General features: G+C 44.3%; 1 protein-coding gene and 1 long non-coding RNA gene across 5 annotated transcripts in view; one reads left to right on the top strand and one right to left on the bottom strand.

Moving 5' to 3' along the window:
* The first annotated feature begins 85 nt into the window (after positions 1–85).
* CCDC169 (coiled-coil domain containing 169) overlaps positions 86–21,197 on the top strand; it is a 34,302-nt gene continuing 13,190 nt past the window's right edge. Inside the window, exons 1-4 of one of the 4 annotated variants that reach the window (XM_037892409.2) lie at positions 87–323; positions 4,083–4,165; positions 7,268–7,378; positions 7,470–7,510. In XM_037892409.2, the coding sequence (XP_037748337.1) occupies positions 247–323; positions 4,083–4,165; positions 7,268–7,378; positions 7,470–7,510 (312 nt within the window). In that variant the 5' untranslated portion in view covers positions 87–246. Of the gene's footprint in view, positions 324–370; positions 1,731–4,082; positions 4,166–7,267; positions 7,379–7,469; positions 7,511–21,197 lie in introns of those variants that run through there. The other 3 variants (XM_027833042.3, XM_037892416.2, XM_027833046.3) reach the window with 3 other exon arrangements.
* LOC122463293 lies at positions 19,368–20,667 on the bottom strand. The gene is made up of 2 exons (XR_006286496.1): positions 20,614–20,667; positions 19,368–20,069 (listed from the first exon to the last, which is right to left on the bottom strand). It is a non-coding gene; the product is annotated as an uncharacterized LOC122463293 (long non-coding RNA).

Here is a 21,197-nt window from a genome sequence, read left to right as displayed (position 1 = left end):
CCCTCGAGACTCGTTCCCTCGCCCGCCGTCAGGTGACCCAGCGCGACTCACGTGACCTGCCCCCTCCTAGAGCGGCGCTGAGGTTGCTGTCACGTGAGCGGGATGGGCTGTTTGGTCTGTGGCTCGCGTGGCTGCTCCCCTTTCTCCTTCCCTCCGCCCCTTGATCCTCCCTCCTCTCCAAGGAGATGAGCGCGCGCACGCCCAGGCCCCGGGGCAGGCAGGGTCTCGGGGCTGCTGCGGGCAGCGATGGGAGAAGGCGGGGACTCCAGCGCCCGGGGCTCCGAGCAGCTCCGGCTGGAGCTGGGGCAGGAGAAGCAGATGAAGTGAGTTCCCTTCCCAGAGCGGTGGGGAAAGGGGCCGTGCTCGGTGTCTGCAGCCGTGCCCGGGAGTCAGCGTGGGCCGTGCAGGGAAAGGCTCCCAGCGCGCTACAGAGGAGGTTGAGACTAGGGCCTGCCTGGCATAAGGTTTCCTAGTGCTTTCCGTTATAACACCCTGCTGTCGGGTGCTTGTAGCTATGCCATTCCATAGGCACTGGGGCTGAACTTCTCCAGGCTGGTGTCTGCCTGGGGCTGAGTTGTTTTGGGAAAAGGTCAGCCAAGGAGCTCCAGCTGTTTCAGAGAATGCGGCTAAGGAAATATGTTTTCTCTTGCTGCAGTGTTCTCACAACCTTTTCTTTGAGATGATCTAGCGCAGTGGTTCCCAAACTGGGGTTCACGACCCCCTGGGGGTTTGCCAGAAAAATTTCACTAATGGCAGCCAGAAGACCCCAGGCATTGGAGGCAGCAGGTGGGACTGGTTGCAGGGCAGACAGTCCGAGCCCCAGGGAGAGCGGGGCAGGGCAGTTAGGGCTGGCAGCCCAAGCCTTGCCCCCATCAGCAGGGGAGCCAGCCATCCGAACCCTAGCGCTCCGCGTGGGGCTGGCAGCCCGAGCCCCAGGGAGAGCGGGGCTGGGCAGTTTGGGCTGACAGCCTGAGTCCTGCCCCTGTCAGCGGGGGAGCCGGCCGCCCGAACCCCAGTGCTCTGCCCAGGGCTGGCAGCCCGAGCCCCGGTGGTCAGCAAGACCTGCAGCCCAAGCTCAGTGGAGTTCAGTTGACCAGGGCGGTCAACGGGGTCCAGCAGCAGGAGCCTCACGGAGTGCGGAGGAAATTTAAACGTAAATCCCTGGAAATATTCATTTTTAGGAGGGGGTTCACAAGATTTCACAATTTAGTGAAAGGGGTTCGTGGGCTGTTAAAGGAGAGGTGAAACTAAGATTTGCTGGGCAAGGAGACTAAAAGGGGCATGAGAAGTCTGAGGAGAGGAGACTGAATGTCTCGGTGAGGCAAATGGGAGTGGGACAAGAAGCCATGGGTGAGGAAGAGACAGTACACATTTAAGGGCCTGGGGCAGAAAGGGTCAAGCTTGAGGAAAATGGACAGATGACTCTGTGCCCACTAGAACACACTCCCCTCCAGAGTCTGGAATGGAACCCCAGATTCCTGAGTCTCACCATCCTTCTGCTGTCAGCAAATATTACTCCTGGGGGAATTGTGTGCCACTGCGCACGTGCAGACGTCTTGCTGGATGCAGAATTATTTTTTGTGCAGAAAATACATTCTGTGCAAGAAGTGCTGCAGTTCTGCCTCTCACCCACCAGAGGCCACTGTGGTGCCAGAACAGCCCGCTCACTGGCACTAACAGCTAGCAGCAGGCTGCTTTCGTCAGAGCTGCCAGCCTGCTGATGGAGCCAGGTTAGGAGGCACAGTGGGGCACACCGGGCTGCCGGTGGGGGGGGGTCCACAGACTGGGGCATGGGCTCAGGAGTTAGTCATTGAGCCAGTGTCTGAATGGGAAGAGAGCTCTGGGTCACATGGGATGCGGGGGTTAGGGGGACTACAGGGACATATAGGGATGGGGGGGGTGCAGGGACACACAGGGTTGGGGGCAGATGTACCTGATTGAATGGGAGAAGTTAGGGGTCAGTCAGGGCCTGTATGGAGGAAGCTCGCCAACTCCCTAACAATCCCTTCCTCCCCTCCTCCCCCCCCCCCCCCAAGAAACTGTTCCATACTTCTCCCACCCACACGAGCAACTCTCCAGGTTCCTTCACTCTCCCTCAGCTCCTCTGTTACCCCTGGCTCCCCCAAGCCTTTGCACTGCTTCTGAGGGATGCGGGAAATACATTTCTGAGTTGTAGTTTAAATGAATTACTCAAAGTTCTATATTAATATGCCTAGTAAGGAATCCATTTGTCCAAAAACAAAAAAACCCTGAATCTTTTTATTTGTCTATATTGTTAGACATACTTGCTGAGAATATTTTGAAATAAATTACCAAAATAATTGAGACTGGTATGATCATACTGTGGTGTTTTGACAAATAAAATATGCAGAATCTTGCAGAATTTTATAATTTTGTGTGCATAACTTTTAATTTTTTGGCACAGAATTTTATTTTTTTGTGCAGAATTCTGCCCAGGAGTAAAATATCTCTGAAACCCACTGGTTCCTTCTTTTGGGGTAGGAGCAGCAGTTGTCAGATACCCTCCTAATCTTCTTTCTTCTAACCCTGCCCTCTCATACATTTATCTCAACTCTTTCCATCCTCCTCATCCCTTCCTTGCAGTATGTTAGCTCTCTGACTTTCTCTTTTCCTGTTGGTTTCTTCCCTTCAAACCAACAACTGTTTTGTTACCCTCCTGACCCTGTGCCCTTCCTCCCAAATCTGAAGTTCATGGGGGCAAAGAATGACTGGAGCAAGGAGTAAATTATGACTTCCCTCCACTCACCCCTTCCCACTGGAGACTTCCAACCTCCCTGGGTTATCTGACCCAACCTCCTCTTGGACTGGGGGCTTCCTTTGAAACCCCTGGCATTTGCAGGCCCCAGCTTCCCCACAACTGGTGCCTTCCCTGTCTCTTGCCTCATATGTCAATTCTTCAGTTTCCCATCCCTTGTTTGCCTTCCTGCTCCTCTGAGCATTGATTTGGCTGTTTAGGTGCTGTCATTTTACTGAAAACTGGTGTCATTTCAGATTTAAATAGCTGAAATAATCAAATTTACTATTTTTAAAATCCTGTGACTCTGAAATTGACCAAAATGGACTGTGAATTTGGTAGGGCCCTAGTTATATACTATTTCAAACTCTGGGTTTAGCTACTAGTTATTATATACTTTGACAGTTTCTGAATGAAATCTAAGTTATTGTCATAATATGTGGCCAGAAAGTTCTAGGAGAATGATTTAGTCTCTAAGCAGTGAGTTCTGAGTTAAACTAAGATCAAAATTTCCAATAGCACTTTTCTCAGGTGTACTCTTATGTATCAAGAACTAAGATAATAATTTGTTCATTAGCGTAACACACCATATCTTGCCAGACAGATATTGATATCTAGAGATAGTATATGTTATCTTCATATGAAAATGTCTCCAATCACAAAATTTCAGAAATGCCTCTATATTTCTAAAGCACTGTAGCAACCCTAGAGAAAAAGTATTGTAATGATGGGACACTGGACAGAGTGGGCTGGTGCTCTGAGGTGGTACTGAGAATTCTCTTTGAGATGCATGGCTAGCGGATCTTGCTCACATGTTCAGAGTCATACTAATCACCATTTTGGGGATCAGGAAGGAATTTTCCCCCAAAGTTAGATTGGCAGGGACCTCAGGATTTTTGGTTTGGTTTGGGGGCTTTTGTTTTTCATCTTTCTCTGCAGCATGAGTCTAGCTCCCTTGCTAGGATCATCTAGGTATATCTCACCAAATCCTTTCTCTGCCATTGCAGGAGCCTCTGGCATTCGTGCACCTCAGTCCCTCCTGTTCCCTGCCTATGGCACACAGTAGTTTAGTCTTCTGAGGGCTGTAATATTTTAGTGTAATCCAGTTTACTGGACCTACTACAGGGGCAATTGGGTAGGGTTTAGTAGCCTATATGCAGGAGGTCAAACTAGATGATCCAGTGGTCCCTTCTGGCCTCAATCTCTCCAATGTACATAATGGAATATAAGCACAAGGACACTTCATCTGTACATAAAATTCAAGTTAGATGTTGTTGTTCGTAAGAAAATTAATTATATAACCATTTAATTAACTTCTCTATCACAGGGAAATGCTTGAACTCTCAATATTTGAATTGAGAAACACACTAACAGAACTTGAAAAAAGACTGGGCAGTGTTGAGGATGAAGGTAAGTAGGTAATAATTAATCTTGGCAGGATTCGATTTTAATCGAAAACGGTCAGTAAATGTGTGCAGGCAGCAGCACAGACGTAAGGGTGGCAATGCCATACCATGCAGTCCTTACTTCTGTGCTGCTGCTGGCAGTGGCTCTGTCTTCAGAGCTGAGCTGCCGGCCAGCAGCCGCCGCTCTTGAGCTGCCCACCTCTGAAGGCAGCACCGCCGCCAGCAGCAGCAGTAGTAGTACCACCGCAACCCCTACAGTACAGTCCCCCTACAATAACCTTGTGACACCCGACCCACACAACTCCTTTTGGGGTCAGGACCCCTACAATTACAACACTGACTGGAGTGAGTGAGTGGGTCCCTGACAGCACAGCTGCAGAGAGCTCCCTGAATGCTGCGGGGGGGCTGTGGCCCTGGCAGGGCAGACAGAGACTCCTGCTAGGACTGCATGGAGGAGGAAGAGGACAAGCTCCCCGCTGCAGGGCTGACTACCATTTGCTGAATGTCTCTGCACTCACCAGCTGGGAGTGCCGGGGGTCTCTGCTTTGCCGTGCCAGGACTGCAGCCTTCCCCACATCTTGTGCCTGCAGGGATCAGGTGGCACTGGCCCAGTGGTTGTGTAGGGAGCTCTCTGCAGCTCCACTGTAATTGGAGTGGGGCTGTGACAGGAGAGGTCTCCCTGCATGGCCATGGGGCCTGTGACACCCAATTCCTGCAGGCACATGGTATTGGGGAGACTGTGGTTCTGGTCCAGCAGAGCAGAGACCCCTGGCCGAGACTGCAAGGAGGAGGAGAGGAGACTTTGTCATCCCTGCTGCTGAATGGTTCTCTCTGGGCAGGAACCATTCAGCAGTGGGTTGGCCTTTCTGCAGCCAGGGACTTGTCATCCTCACGACCCTGGCCTGGGCTCTCTGCTGTTTCTCTCCAGGACCACAGCCTACTCTGCACCTTTTGCCTGCAGGAATCTAGTGTCACTGGCTATGCAAGGGAGTTCTCTGCAGTCATGTTCCAACTCGCTTGCTCTCCAGCCCAGAACTGTTTTTACAGTATGTACAGATATACACTTTAACAATGAGAGTAATTAACCACTGGAACAATTTACCAAGGGTCATGGTGGATTCACCATCGCAGACAATTTTCAAATCAAGACTAGATTTTTTTCTAAAAGATGTTCTAGGAATTATTTTTGGGAAATTCTATGGCCTGTGCTATACAGGAGGTCAGACTAGATCAGCGTTTTTCAAACTGGGGTCCATGGATCTCTGGGGGTCCCCAAGGGTACTCCAGGAGGTCTGTGGGCCCCGCTGATCAACCCCTTCCCCGCCCTCCCTCAACTCTTCCCCCCTCCCTCTATCTCCAGGAGGCTACTGAAGCCAAACTGGGAGATTTTAGGCACTAAAGGTCCAGCAGGGCTAAGGCAGGCTCCCTACCTGCCCTTGCTCTGCACTGTTCCTGAAAGTAGCTGGCCCGTCCCTGTGGCCCCTGGGGGGGGCACGGGGCGGTCTCCGTGCGCTGCCGCCACCCCGAATGCCGACTCGTAGCTCCCATTGGACAGGAACTGTGGCCAATGAGAGCTATGGGGGCAGTGCCCGGAGACTCCCTGCCCCCCTGCCCTCCCCAAAAGCTGCTGCCAGAGAGATGTGGGAGTCGCTTTTGGGAGCCTCCCATGGTAAGCGCTACCTGGCTGGAGCACTCACCCCCTCCTGTGCCCCAACATCCTGCCCCAGCCCAGAGCCCGCACCCTAACCCCCTGCCTCAGCCTGGTGAAAGTGAGTGAGAGTGGAGGAGGAGGGGATGGAGTGAGCTGGGGGAGGGAAAAGGTAGGGAGGGGTGGGGCTTTGCGGGTAGGGGTGGATTGGGGGCAGGGTCTGGGGCTGAGTTGGGGGCTTTGGGGATCCCCGAAAAAATTTAAATCAAAATGGGGATCCTCGGGTTGCTGAAGTTTGAGAATCGCTAGACTAGATGATCACAATAGTCCCTTTTGGCCTTGGAATCTATGAATCTTGAAGATGTAAAATAAAGTCATAATAAAGACTACAAAAGTACATTAGCCATGTATTTTGTATTTTTCACATATCAATGAAAAATGTAAAAAACTTAAGTTTTAGTTACTGGATGAAATCCTGGCCTCACTGGGTATGTCTACACTGCAGTGTAAGACTGTGCTTGACCCCATACCCTTGTGTCTACACTGCAATTGTGCTAACAAAGGGCGTAGACCCAAGGTTTCAGGACCCTGCAGGGCAATCAGGTCCAAGCTCAAGTCAAGCTGGGACCCAGGGTCCAAGCCTTATTGCTTTGTGGTGTAGCCACAGCTCCATTTGACTCAGGTCTGCAGAGTCATCTGGAAGTATCCCACAATTCCATGGGACAACTTCCTTAGTCCTCTCTATCCCAACAATCTGCAGTCTACTCTTTTGAAAACAGAAACGCCCCTTCCCCTGGGAAACGGCAGCAGCTCAGGTCAGCGTTAACCCATTCTGTTCTGATCGCCGATCTGCAAACATACTATCAGAAAGCTTCCCCTGTGTTTGCAATGGAGAGCAAACCGATCAAGCCTTTTGCAAAGTGAGCTGCTTCCTACTAATGTGCAGAGCAGGCAATAAAGTTTTCCCACAGTGCACCATGTTTCTAGAGCTAGAGCGGATCTCATTTCAGAGGGCAGGGGGCGAGCTAGGGATTCTGGGATATGGTTACTGTGACTTGGGTCTGCACACTGATTGTAGTGTGGACGCCAGAGCCTTACGTTCAAGCACAGGTCATGACATTCTTAATTTAGGGTTAAAATACAATGTAGATGCTCAAGCGCAGGGGGTCCTGAACATGGGTCAGCTGACTCGAGTCCCACTAATCCTGGTTTACATTGCAGTGTAGATGTACCCACAGAAGTAAATGGCAAAACTCCCACTGACTTCCGGGGGGCAGTATTTCACCTAGTATCTTTTTCAAGTTCCCTTGTTTGTAAATGGACACTTTCTTAGTTACACAGTTGTGGGGTGCAAGGCTCCAAAAGGAGGTGGAGTCATTCTGAAAAAGGCAATTTCTAATTCTAGCGGTATGAATTAAATTTTGGAAATAAATATAGGAACATTGTGTTTCTTTGGAGGTAATGAATGGAAAACCAGATATGAGACACAAGTAGAACTGAACAGACAACTAGAAAGGCAAACTGGTCTTCTTCAAGAAAAGATGGAACATATTCGTGGAAATCCAACAGGTAGAAGTGGCCATTCATAGATATTTTTCTCTAGTATTCATAAAATTTTATATTAATATATCAAGGTATCACACATTTTGCTTATTTACAGATAGATTGTCTTCTATTCGCTCCTTTGATCAAATGCCTGTGGTGAGTACATTGGCATTTAATTGCATAAGCATCTAACAGTTCATTGTAGCTAAGGAAATTATTAAATAATTTCAGCCATTTGCAGCCCAGAAAAAAATCAGTGACCCTATCCAGAAGCCACAACAATCAACCCATTTATTTTTTCATTTTTTCACCTCTGCAATTGTTTATAAACTTGTAAGACATATAGTAAAACAAGTAGACAGGGGATACATAAAACATGAATCCTGGGAAAAATAATCTTACATATTACAGTGGGAGTTTTTATTTAGTAAAGACTGCATGATTGGGTGCTAAATCATGAGTTATACTGAGGTGGAGTACCTGGACAGTTTCAATTAATAATTTATATAATGTATATTCTCGATGCATTTAGTACTATTACAAATACATTGTAAACAACATATTTATGGGGAAATCCTCATTGTAGAATAAATGTTACATCTGTAAAACACAAAATGGCTTAAGCATTTTCATTTCTTTAACTTCACTTCCTCCAAAGCCATGCAGACTTCACGTTCACCCAAAGCCTGAAAAATTGCCCAGTGTGAATGAAGCTGGTTAGGGAATGGCACTTGGGAACCACAGAGACCTTCACCCAAAATGTGGGTGCACAAGGGGGCAGAGTGAAAACAAAGTTTAATTCTGGATTTTTCTTTTGTTTTTTAACCTCAAGCTCCAGATACTCTTACTTTAAGGCCCTTGACTCCTCCCATTCTGTTGTCTGGCAGGGAACAAACAAATAGAGAATCCATGTAATATAGGCAGAAGTAATATAAGGTCAGGCAGTGTGACTCTGTGAAGTGTTCCTTCCAGCTTGGGAGCTTACGGAAGCCCTCTGATTGAACTCTGAGTGGTTCAGGCTTTCCAGATTGGGTGGAAGGAGGTTGAGCCAGGAAGAAGCTGCATTGTATATAAGCTTTCTTCCCAACCCAGTGCATTTCCGAATGGAAGTGTGTGTTTTGGAATTAATACTGCTCCAAACACAATTAAATTCCCTCTATAGCTCTGACCCCCTCAGATGGAGGTTTGGGCACATCTGTGATGAAGGAAACCAATAACAGCACAATTTCTAAGGGATCTGTTCTGACAGAAGGGAGAGGAGGAATCAAGAAAGGAGCATAGAGGGGCCTAGACTTTTTCACTGGTATTTAGGAAACTTCTGGGTTCCCAGGGCACACCCCTGCCCTGTCCATGAGGCCTCCCTCACCTTTATTCCACAGGAACTGCAGGTGTTGAGGCTTGCAGATTTAGCCAAACCTTTTTCTGCTCCTGTGAGTTTCTCTGTGGGAAAAAGGAAATATTTAGCCCTTTGAGGATTAGAATGAGAAACTGACATTTCTTGGTGGACAGGAGCAGGGAGGTCAGCAGCTAGCCATCACCCTACTTATGTTCAGTGTTTTTAATGTTATTTATTAAAACTTCAAAGTCCCAAACTTGCCATTATATATGAGAGCCTATGAAGACATCCATATGATGTTTTTTTTAAATGATATGTTCTAGTCAAACAGAAATTAATTCAGGGAAGTCTTATGGCCTGTGTTATACAAGGTCAGAGTAGATGATCAGAGTGGTCTCTTCTGGCCTTGTGAGCTAAATAATGCTTCCACTAGATATCATATCATTTCTACAGTGTCCCAATATTAGATAATGGATTCCTTTCTGAGGAACACTGTAGAAAGATAAAGTCTATTAGGTCTTGTCATCTTTATGTTGTTTTTAAAACACCTTCAGGAGTTTAAGAATTTATGGGATTGAAAGACTGTTAAATCTAAAAAGTTAGGTACTTGTTTGAGAACTCTTTTTTGACTAGAGAAGATGGAATGAATACAAACAAATTACCTTTGTTTCATATTATTTTTTATTTGTTTGTATGCAGTAGCACTTATGAGCCCCATTGTGCTAGTCCTGTACAAACACAGACCAAGAAGACCCAAAGAGCAAATTGATGTAAATAATTATAAGCAAATATTGTGTATATGTTTGCCAGACACCCACAACACATTGTCTGGCAAAAGTCTACTTTCTCCACATTCCACTCTTTACTTTTAAAAGCTAAAGGTCTTGTTTTTGAGCACCAACAGGGTAATGACAAAAATAGGCACTCAGGTACCATGGCAATGAACAAGTTATAAGAATCTAAATAGAATGGAATAGTTTACACCAAGGCAAACTCTTGGATGGTGGATAAGGAAGCACATTGGATTTTCTGTACCCAGAAATTGAAATAATTGCTTTCAAGTGTCAATACCATTGGCTGTATGGACCTGGAATCTTGCTGAGGAATTTTCCCTTGCTTTGGAAAATGTGTAGTTCATTCATGTTTAAACACACAGGTATTATTTTGATGATCTCATTTTGACTTGAAATCCTCCGTTTTTTCGTTTGTTTCCAAAAGTAATGGTGTTGTCATCCGCTTCAAACAGCACAATAATATGGAACCAATAATACAAACATTTTCTTCTTTATAAGTGGAGATTAGAAAATCATTTCTGCATGTTGAGGTTGGATATTGAAAAGCTCTGAAATAGGAGCAGCACAAAGAACTTCTACAGTGAAGACTGTTAGTCATAACTTCCTTTGTGCCCCAGTGAATAATGCACAAGCTATACTGAAATTCAGAAATAATTATGAAGAAATTGAAATGCAGTCCCTTTGAAAACTAGCCCAATGCGAATTTTACTTCCTCTTGTTAGATAAACCAGTTAGCATTTGTTCACTTCTTTTTCATTAAGCAATATTATGTGAAATATACATAGGCTGTCTCCTAAATATCATTTCCCATGTTAGGAGAGAAAAATCTTCATCTATTTTTCCTCTCCTTATAGTTACTGCAAGAAAGCCTCCCTAGACAGAGGCTTTATTATGCAAATAGAGGAAGGCATACTGCAGAATCAGTTCAGAAGAACACACTTCAGATAGCATTGCCTTAGCAACGCTCTAGTTAAGATTAGCTGCAGAACCAGGGTTTCTATTATAAATCACTGTATTCAGCGTTGTCCATCATTGTGATTGAGGAAATTCTGAAATTATTGTTCAGGCATTTGCTTTGCAAAACTGCATTATAGTGAAAACGCTGGATACATACCTTAGCCACACATAGGCCATCCCTGTGCCTTACTGGGGTTCTGCAATTGATATTACATTACTAGCAAAGTGTGCGCGATGATGTCATGTTGGAGAAAAAGCTGAAGACACAGACTGGGTATCTGGATCCTAAGAAGACGTATGTGAGAATTGTTGTGCAGTGATGTGTTGAAGGCTTCTCTGAGCCTTTGTGTCGGGGACATCAGGACTTTGCCAAGGTGGAGGAAATTTTGACAATTCCCTTAGTGGGTCACCTTTAACTGAACTTCACTGACCTTGTTTGCTTAAGTCTCAAATAGGGCTGAGTGAAAAGTGTGTCTGAGTTTCCTTCTCATTGCAAACTTCAATACTAACTTGGAAAAGGGTCTGCATAGGGCCCTGAGATGTCCCTGATACAGTTTAGGAAGGCAGCAAGCTGGTCCCTGGTATCAAAAAGGTTGAGAAATACTGCTCTGGATCTCTTCAACATACCTTATGTGTCCAGGAGACCCCTATTGACCTCACTTCCCCTGCCTCATTGCCATCCTGGTATAGGATGTTCTTCCTCTGATATCTTCGGTCACAGCAGGTGGTCACTTTCTTTAAGTCTTTATATGGTCTTCAGTGGGGCAGGAAACACCTGCTTTTTCTCAGCAGGGCAATAGGAGCTGAGGAAAATCCTGCTACCAGCCCTCTTTATAGCCATACAACTGGGGATTTTACGTCTTCTGTTCCCTAGATTGTGGCTGGTTAGAATCCCTGGTGGTTCCCTAGCACCGCCTGGATTGGCTTGGGAAAGAGGGTGCTCCTTGGAACTTGATGTTCATGTAGAACCTGAACCAATCTGTGCCAACCCCTAAGCCAAACAAACTGACCCCAGCGGAGTTCATGCAGCCTGTCATAATCTTCATATTATTTTTTAATATAGCTTTAATGTGAATTATTATATTAGCCACAAGGGGGCACTTGGTATTTAAATATGCATAGCCCTCCTGGGTTCAGTTGTACTGAAGCCTTTAGTGTTCCGTGCACAAAACCTCATATGTACAGTATATGCAGAAACATGCTTTGCTAAAGAACTTTATTTCATTTTGTCACAGTAATTATTACAGTATGAAATTAGTGACAGTTTATCAATAGAGCTAAAAATGGAGTTCAATTTCAGTAACATGAAAGATGCAGCATTACTTTTTGCACTAGGTTTTAGATTTAATTACTTCAGCTGATAGACATACCTCCTGGTGTTGGAAGGAAAAGAGTTTATTTTCCGGGTGAAACTGCATGTGATTTCAAATGTCAAGTAGAATAGATTGTAGAGGCTTCATGATTTTCTTTACATGCCAAACAAATGTATTGCTTATGTGGCTACCTGATAGAAGAAAATCGAAGAGGATTAGGGCTGGAGTGACTTGCTGCTAGATCATTAGACAGCTCAAATCAGTCTCTGGTGAAAGTAAGTTTGCTACGTTGACGATGTCTCCTATTTGTCACCGTGGATATGGAGGAGTGATTGATGGAAATTGTCATCTGCATTCCTAGTGGCAGCAATACACTGAAAAATCCACTATGAAAACGGCTTATGTGGGTGGTTTTAAAATCCAACTGCAATATAAATCTGCATAATTTCATTTGCTGGCAGTTGTTAAGTCAACCACATACTTTGGAGGGAATAAAAAAAGAAAAAGTGTGGGGATAAATGCAGAAAAGATTAATTGGGGGGGGGTTTCCCTTTACTGTGAAGCTTTGGATATTGGTCACTGCTGGAAACTAGACTTGATGGATCATTGGGCTAATAACATATTTGCTAGTGAAGAATTCAGTTATGTAAAGAAGTCTCTCAAGGTATTATTTTAAAATTGCAGCATGTCTTTTCACCCATCAGCTCATTCAGAGTGACTTGACACAGGCAGTTTAATGAAAACTAAGAATCTTAAATCCTTTAGTCATCTTATGTCTCCTTTCCAGGAATACATTGTCCGGCTAGTCAGGGTTTAGCAGAAGAGGCTGTTGTTAAACCTTAACTTACAAGAATGACAATATTTAATTAAACCAATTTCAGCAATAAAGTTATCCTGACTTTTTCAGGGTTTAGATCAGAATTTATCCCACCCCTTCAATCTTGGGGCTTGGTAGCAGCATATTCTCACATGTCAGTGCTGGATAAAGGAGGCAGATAATGGTCTGGCGGTCACCCTGGTGCACCCCCTGCAGTCAGTGATGACACCAGGTGAGTCCCTGCCTCAGTTTCCTTTTTTGGGCTGTCAATAAGTTCAGTAAGGCCCGCATATAGTGAACGTTGCCCCTTCAGGAGTCCAGTTTATTTAACCAAAGTCTGAACATAGTATGCAAATTAATATAAGAATAGCCACACTGGGTTGGACTAATGGTTCATCTAGCCCAGTATCCTACCTTACGACAGTGGCCTATGCCAGATGCTTCAGAGGGAATAAACAGAACAGTGCAATTATCAAGTGATCCATCCCCTGTTGTCCAGTCCCAGTTTCTCACAGTCAGAGGCTTAGGTACACCTACAGCATGGGATTGCTTACCTTACCATCTTGGCTAATAGCCACTGATGGACCTAACCCCCATGAACTTACCTAATTATTTTTTGAACCCAATTATAGTTTTGGTCTTCACTCCCCTGGCAGTGAGTTCCACAGGTTGACTGTTCATTGTGTGAAGAAGTACTTCTTAGTTTTGTTTTAAACCTGCTGCCTATTAATTTCATTGGATGACAGATGTTTCTTGTGTTATGTGAAGGGGTAAATAACACTTCCTTATTCACTTTCTCCACACCATCATGATTGTATAGCTCTCTCTCGTATCCCCCCTTAGTCATGTCTTTTCTAAGATGAACAGTCCCGGTCTTTTTAATCTCTCCTCATATGGAAGCTGCTCTATATCCTTAATGATGGTTTTGCCCTTCTCTGTACCTCTTACATTTACAATATATCTTTTTTTTGAGATAGGGTAACCAGAAATGCACGGAGTATTCAAGATGTGGGCTTACCATGGATTTATATAGTAGCATTATGATATTTTTTGTCTTATTATCTATCCCTTTCCTTATGGTTCCTAACATTCTGTTAACTTTTTTGACTGCTGCTGCACATTGAGCAGATGTTTTCAGAGAACTATCCCACAATAACCCCAAGATCTTTCTTGAGTGGTAACAGCTAATTAGACCACATCATTTTGTATGTATAGTTGGGATTATGTTTGCCAATGTGCTGTACTTTGCATTCAACAATATTGAACATCATCTGCCATTTTGTCATCCAGTCACCCAGTTTTATGAGATCCCTTTGTAACTCTTCGCAGTCTACTGTAGACTTAACTATCTTGAGTAGTTTTGTATCATCTGAAAATTTTACCATCTCACTATTTACCCCTTTTTCCAGTCATTTCTGAATGTATTGAACAGCACTGCTCCCAGCTCCCAAATGGCACCCCAGGTGAGCTGAGTCTTCGGTGCCCGCCCCCCTCCATTTGTTAAACTTCTGAATACCTTATTTTTATTGCATTTGTAGTCCATTTCATGACTTTGATGCACGATTTGCATGCATGATTTATCCCTGTCATATAAGATAATAAATTTGCACACTAGGATCTGTAAATCTGTATTTATTCATGCCATATATAAGCAAATAAAAAAATTAGTTTCGTCTAAGCATATCGGAACTTTAATTTTAAGAATAACTGAAATGTACTAACATCAAAAAATTGAACTGTGCACCAACATTGGGTGGACCAGCATTAAATAGTGTTACAGTAGGTGACAGCCTTAGAATGTCAACCCTAGTCCTTTAGTTCAAAAGATTGTTTTTCTTGCCTTTGCCCTCAATCACCATTCCAGGGGACATGTATCCATGCTGATGACAGGTTCTGCTTGATAACAATCCAAACCAGTGCGGACGGACGCATGTTCATTTTCATTAGCTGAGTCAGATGCCACCAGCAGAAGGCTGATTTTCTTTTTCGGTGAATTTCCGCCCTGGAGTGTTGCTTTTTTAAGACTTCTGAAAGCATGCTCCACACCTTGTCCCTCTCAGATTTTGGAAGGTACTTCAGTTTCTTAAACCTTGGGTCAAGTGTTGAAATTATCTTTAGAAATCTCACACTGGTAGGTACCTTCTTTGCGTTTTGTCAAATCTGCAGTGAAAGTGTTCTTAAAATGAACAACATGTGCTGGGTCATCATCCAAGATTGCTATAACATTAAATAAATGGCAGAATGTGGGTAAAACAGAGCAGGGCAGGACATACAATTCTCCCCCGAGGAGTTCAGTCACAAATTTAATTAACACATTTCTTTAATGAGCGTTGTCAGCATGGAAGCATGTCCTCCGTAATGGTGGCCAAAGCATTAAGGGGCATATGAATGTTTAGCATATCTGGCATGTAAATACCTTGCAATACCAGCTACAAAAGTGCCATGCAAATGCCTGTTCTCACGTTCTGGTGATATTGTAAATAAGAAGAGGGCAGAATTATCTCCTGTAAATGTAAACAAACTTGTTTGTCTGAGCAATTGGCTGAACAAGAGGTACGATTGAGTGGAGTTGCAGGCTCTAAAATTTTACATTGTTTTATTATTAATGCAGGGGGGTTTTGTACATAATTCTACATTTGTAAGTTCAACTTTCATGATAAAGAGATTGCACTACAGTACTTGTATTAGGTGAATTGAAAAATACTATTCCTTTTTTTTAACAGTGCAAATACTAGTAATCAAAAATAAATATAAAGTGAGCACTGTACACTTTGTATTCTGTGTTGTAATTGAAATCAATATATTTGAAAATGTAGAAAACATCCAAAAATATTTAAATAAATGGTATTCTATTATTAACAGTGCGATTAATTTTTTACATCGCTTGACAGCCTTACTTAATACTATTTAATTTATCAGTTTGTTCCAAAACCTCCTATGTTGACACCTCAGTCTGGGACAGTTCCTCAAATTTGTACCTCGGGTGGCTCGTGTGTGGGAATCTCCCTCAGATCCTTGGCAGCGAAGACCAATACAAATAATTAACTGAGCTTCTCTACAATGGCCTTGTCTTCCTTGAGTGCTCTTTTGATTTAGCACCTTGATCATCCAGTGGCCCCACTGATTGTTTGGCAGACTTCCTGCTTCTGATGTACTTAAATTTTTGCGGTTAGTTTGAGTCTTTTGCTAGTTGCTCTTCGAATTCTTCTTTGGTCTGCCTAATTATATTTTTACACTTGACAGTTTATGCTCCTTTCTATTTTCCTCAGTAGGATTTAACTTCCAGTTTTTAAAGGATGCCTTTTTACCTCTAACCACTTCTTTTGTGTTGGTTAGCCATGATGGCATTTTTTTGGTTCTCTTAATATTATTTTTAATCTGGGATATACATTTAAATTGAACCAGTATTATGGTGTTTTTTTAAAGTTTCTATGCAACTTGCGGCATTTCACTTTTGGGACTGTTCCTTTTAATTTCCATGTAATTAACTTTTTGATTTTCTTTTGTTCCCTTATCTGAAGTAAAATACTACTGTGGTGGGCTTCTTTGGTATTTCCCTCCTCCCCGCACAAGGATGTTAAATTTAATTACATTATAGTCGCTATTACCAAGCAGTTCAGTTATACTCCCCTCTTGGACCAGATCCTGTGTTCCATTTAAGACTAAATCAAGAAATGCCTCTCCCCTTATGGGTTCCAGGCCTACCTGCTCCAAGAAGCAGTCATTAATAGTCAAATTAGCCTTCACTCCAGTGTTCTAGCAAGCTAATCTTAGTTAGCCCCCCACTGAAGGCCCTCCATCCAGACTCTTCACCAGTAAGGCCCTCTTAGGTCAGGAACCTCCTCAGGACTCAGCCCTCCAGGCGTTACCTGGGTTCTCTCTCTGGACTCACAGCCCCTGCATAGGTCAAACTATTCTAGCTCTTCACTGGAGCAGCCCACTGTATTTCCCCAGTGACCTAGATGTTTGGCCGCTGTCTGGTAAGATCCTTTTGCTGGAATCAAGCCTCTCTATGGCTTTGCTCCTTGGGGATCCTGATTCCTCCAGGAACACCTTTCCTAGTTCTCCTTGTCTGGTGAGTTCTCTAATCAGCTCCCCTGAGAAGTACTCCTGTTCTGGGGCCTAGTAACTGAGTCCTCATAAGCCTTTATTTAGCCCCTGGTGCTCCTTACCTAATTAGCTGCCACCTAGGTACTTAGGCAATTAACTATCCACAGGTGGATCTGGGTTATTTTATTCTCCTTAGTGGAGTCTGTCACAGGTAGGCTGCGTTTCTGTCCCCTTCAGAGGGCTAGCTCTCCTGTGAGCTCTTGCTAGTCCTTGTTTTTTGCTGAGACTTCTCTACGCAGCCTGGTCTATGCTGTGTGTCTGTGTTCTTTGAGCTGTTTGCTGTGAGCTTCTTTTGTGCTGTTTCACTTCTTTGTAGAGAAAGCTGCTCACATTGCTGTAAGCCTCTTGAGTTACATCTATTTCAATCCAACGAAGTGGTTTTTTACCCATGAAAGTTTATGCCCAAATAAATCTGTTAGTCTTTAAGGTGCCACCGGACTCTTGTTTTTGTGGATACAGACTAACACGGCTACCCCCTGATACTTGACATCTGTTTCAATGAGTTTTTATCCCCTCCTTTCTCAGAGTTAATTGAAGGTGAACACACCCCTGAGGGGTTTAGCTGGATTCAGCTTGGCTGGATTCTTGCTTTATGCAGCTATACTTGTGGCTAGATGCACCATAGATAAGGTCTCAGTTGCTTCTTCAGTTACTGCTTATGTAGTAGGAGTTGAAGGTAACTTATGATCTGCCCTAGCAGAGTTAGCTCTTAGGATATCTTCGAAGTTTTACTGGTTTAAATTTTATTCAGTCCATTTTCTGAAACATTATTTAATCTCTTCCAGTGTTTGAATATCTAGAGAGGTTTTTCACATAAGTAAACACATGTGTAGTCTATATTGGTTCCCTGCCTCGTTTAATACCCAAAGTATGTGCTCAAGAAGGAAGAGCTCTGCAGCAGAGCTTGCCTCATTCGGTGTTCATTGTGTGCAGGACATAAGTGTTTTGTCTAGCAAATAGTTCATTATGGAAGGGGGATGATCCCGTTGGTAGCTTAGGACTTGGGTTAAAGTCCCTGCTCCTCCACAAGCTCCCTGTGTGACCTTGGGTAAGTCATTTAGCCTCTCTGGTTCATTTCTCCATCTGCAAAATGGGGCTAATACTTCTCCACCTCACAGAAGAATTGTGAAGATAAATACATTAAATATTGTGAGGTGCTCAGATACTACCGTGATGAGGGCCATATAAATACTTTAGATATATTATAGAATTTTTTTCTAGACTTTTCTGGTAGAAAACATAGGAATTAGGGTACTACCAGAGGTATGAGCTAGAGTTATACTAGGAAACTGAACCATTTTGGAAAATTATTTTCAACAAATTACTTTGAGCTATTGTTGAAAATGATTTAAGACCATGCTGATGAGTCAGATCCCTTCAGAAAGCATGTTACACAAATGCAGAGTGGAGCACCCAAAAGTAAAGAAATGCTAAAATTAAATTTGCTTGTGAAACCTTAACTCTGCTTTGTTTACACTCGGGAACTGAACTGTTGCAACTTAACGGTGCAGTGCATCAACAGTAACCCTTCTGGTTTGGGTGCAGTTCTCCTCTGTACTAGATGCACTGCTGTTTATGAGCTACCTATTCCTCAGGCGCTGGACATGATGCACAATTTCCCACAAAGTAAGGCGTTAGGACTGTCTAAAGGAATTATGGGAGATGGGTCAAATCCTATAACTCACTAACAGCAATCTGTTTTGGCATCTTGTCCCAAAACAGAGAGTGCACTGGAGGTTCAGAGCATTTCTATTTGTTCAGAGAGCCAGATTTGTTCTTTAAGAGCTAAAAATGCAGAGCCAGCTTTCTGCAGAAATTTGAAGGTGGTTAGGGTTCATATTTCAGTAGAGCACCAAGGTCACCAGAGAGTCAGAACAGAATCCATGAAATTTATTTTGCTGCTCCTGAGGACATGCTCGAGCAGAATCAACCTCACATGATGGTAACTGACTCTGAGCGGGCCCTGTTTGACAGGGACCTGTACTAAGCTTGAGGGATCAGATTACTGCTGGTGGGGGCTTGGCAGAGGGCAGGCTATTTGGTTTCTTTTTTTTTTTTTTTGTCTGTCACATCAGGGGATGTGAGGAAGGGTCCTCAGTGTCTATTGAAGTAACTGAGTTGAAGTAAGAGAGGGACTTCTGCCCTCACTTGTGACTGTCTGCCTGTTCCTTAATAGCAGTGGCAGTGTTCATGTAGGCCTAGACCTTGGCCATGCAGAAAAGTACAAATAATACATGGCATAATACATACCTTGTGTAGATGGCTCCCCATCTCCCAACGGTTCAGAAAATGCCTCTGATACCTCCTGTGACGTATAGGTGCCCTCTCCTTCCTCTTTGAGCTTTAGTGTTGTCAAGGATCTTTTCAGTCTCCATAGATACCCAGGAACTAGCATCTGTTCAAACATGTGAAGGTGCAGCTACCAGCCTTGTTTTGATGCACCTTCAAGCCTTTAATTTTCTCTTTGCACTGCTGGGCCAGATACGAATTCACCTGTCAAAAGCAATGGTATGCTGAATAGTCTGGGTTACCTGGGATTGGATCCAACCATTGTTCAAGATCTGAATGAGCGTCCTGGGATCTACCTTGGGTCAGCTGCTAGCACAACTGTAGGATAGCTTCTGAGAAGAAATTATCCCAGATCCAAAAGCAAACTGAGTACTGGAACACAGTGATCTTGAAGAAGAGTCTGGCTTTAAAAGTGCAGGCTATGGGACTAGAGGTATGTACATGCCACTGTGTTTAATGAGGGACTTCTAGAAGACTTGAACCCTAGGGTCAAGTGGCCACAGAGTTCAGAAACTTGACCAGAAGAGCCACTAAAAAGTTACTCAGTTGCTCTGCTGCTGCTATAGCTGCAACACCAGCACGTCCTGTCCTCACCAGCACTATAGAATGACCCAGTGCAGGGGCATGTGGTGATGCTTGGACTTGCTCAGAACAGTTAAAACAGTAGCATGAACTCCCATCTACTGTTGGGAGGAGTTGTGTGTGGGACACAAAGTATGTTAAAAGTATGTCAGGTGGTTACACTCCCCAAAATGCTGTCAGGTAGAGATTGCTGTTAAAACTTTCTTCCAAACAAAATTCAGTCTCCTGAGTTGACAGAGTTAAGGCTTTTTCTTTCTCTTCCTTCTTTGATTCTGTGGGGACACTGATGTAATAATGAAGTAGAATACAGCACTAATTGGATTTAGCCAAATTACCTCCTCATTCTGTCCTTTTCTTTCTCTCTCCAAATGGGCTGAATGTAAACACTCTGTAGGCTCCTAGATCCTATAATAGGGAGAGGTTTGTAATATGCAACACAGTTTCAGCTGCAGCTAAGGTGTTTTTACTTCCAATTTTAATTTAAAAACAATGGCTTTTCATGTCTTCTCCAATGTATCTGTCATAATAGAAAACTAAAGTTAATAGCAGCTCAGCCATGGGTGAATATAGCACAGCGCTGACTCACCACCGTGGTGCCTGCTGCTGGTCAGTCTAGGAATTAGCTCTTTCCAGGCTCAGAGCGCCTCCTGCTGGCCGGTTTCTCCCTACCAGTACCTGCTTCCTGGTCTCTACCACTATACTTCAGGCCCCATGTCCCTCCCAGCGCACGGTGCCCCTTCTCCTGGGTACTGCCCTGCAGCAGTACCCCCACACTCAGGGTTCTCCCCTCCCTGGGGAACCCCAATCCCTTAAACCCACCCCACCTCAGTGACCCACTGCCGATCTTCATCTAGCCCCTTCCCTCAGGGGCAAACTGCAGTCTGAAGTGACCACTCATCATCGGCAAGGGGGTTGGACCTGCGTCTTCCTCCCTTGGCTGCTTCCCCATAGCCCTAGTACCTCCTCCGGCCCTGAAAGCCAGGCCTCTGCCTGGGGGTTTGCCAGGCTGGAGCTTCTCCAGCTCCTCCTGCCCTTCCCCAGCACTGCACTGTCCAAAGTACCCTTTTCTCCTTCAGGCAGCTAGGTCCATCTCTCTCCAAGGCTGGAGAAAGACTGACTGCCTTCTGGCCCGGCAGCCCTTTTATAGGGCCCAGCCTGGCCCTGATTGGCTCCCAACTCTCTCCAAGGGCTGGCTTTTAACCCCTTCTAAACTGGAGTGGGGTGACTGCCCTGCTACAGTGAAGCATTCTTGAAAGCCGTGGCTCTGCTGTCAATTTCTGTTTTTTAAAATGAGCAAGAGGGGTTATTTCAACGTGATTGCAGCTTTTAACAGCACTTCACCTTCAGCCAAACCACTATAAATTCTTGACTCTAATGAAAATCATTCACAGGGAAAGCTTAATAGTATCCAGGAACATTTTTATGGAAAAGAAGGGACACAGCTTTATTAACAATATTACTGTACCTAAAAGAGAGAGACCTTGTCAATCTGTTTGCAGCTGTTTGCCTGCTGTGACACTATAACTCAAGGATAGGACAGACCAAATTATGGGGGAATTACTTCCATATGTCGTCTATAACACTGCTTCCTATAGAGGCCCCATCCATGGTCTCTCTACTGTCACATACTGGGAGCCAGCTTTCT

Source organism: Chelonia mydas, chromosome 1 (genome assembly GCF_015237465.2).
Source record: "Chelonia mydas isolate rCheMyd1 chromosome 1, rCheMyd1.pri.v2, whole genome shotgun sequence".
Lineage (NCBI taxonomy): Eukaryota > Metazoa > Chordata > Testudines > Cheloniidae > Chelonia > Chelonia mydas.
This window is presented reverse-complemented; position numbering and strand designations above follow the sequence as displayed.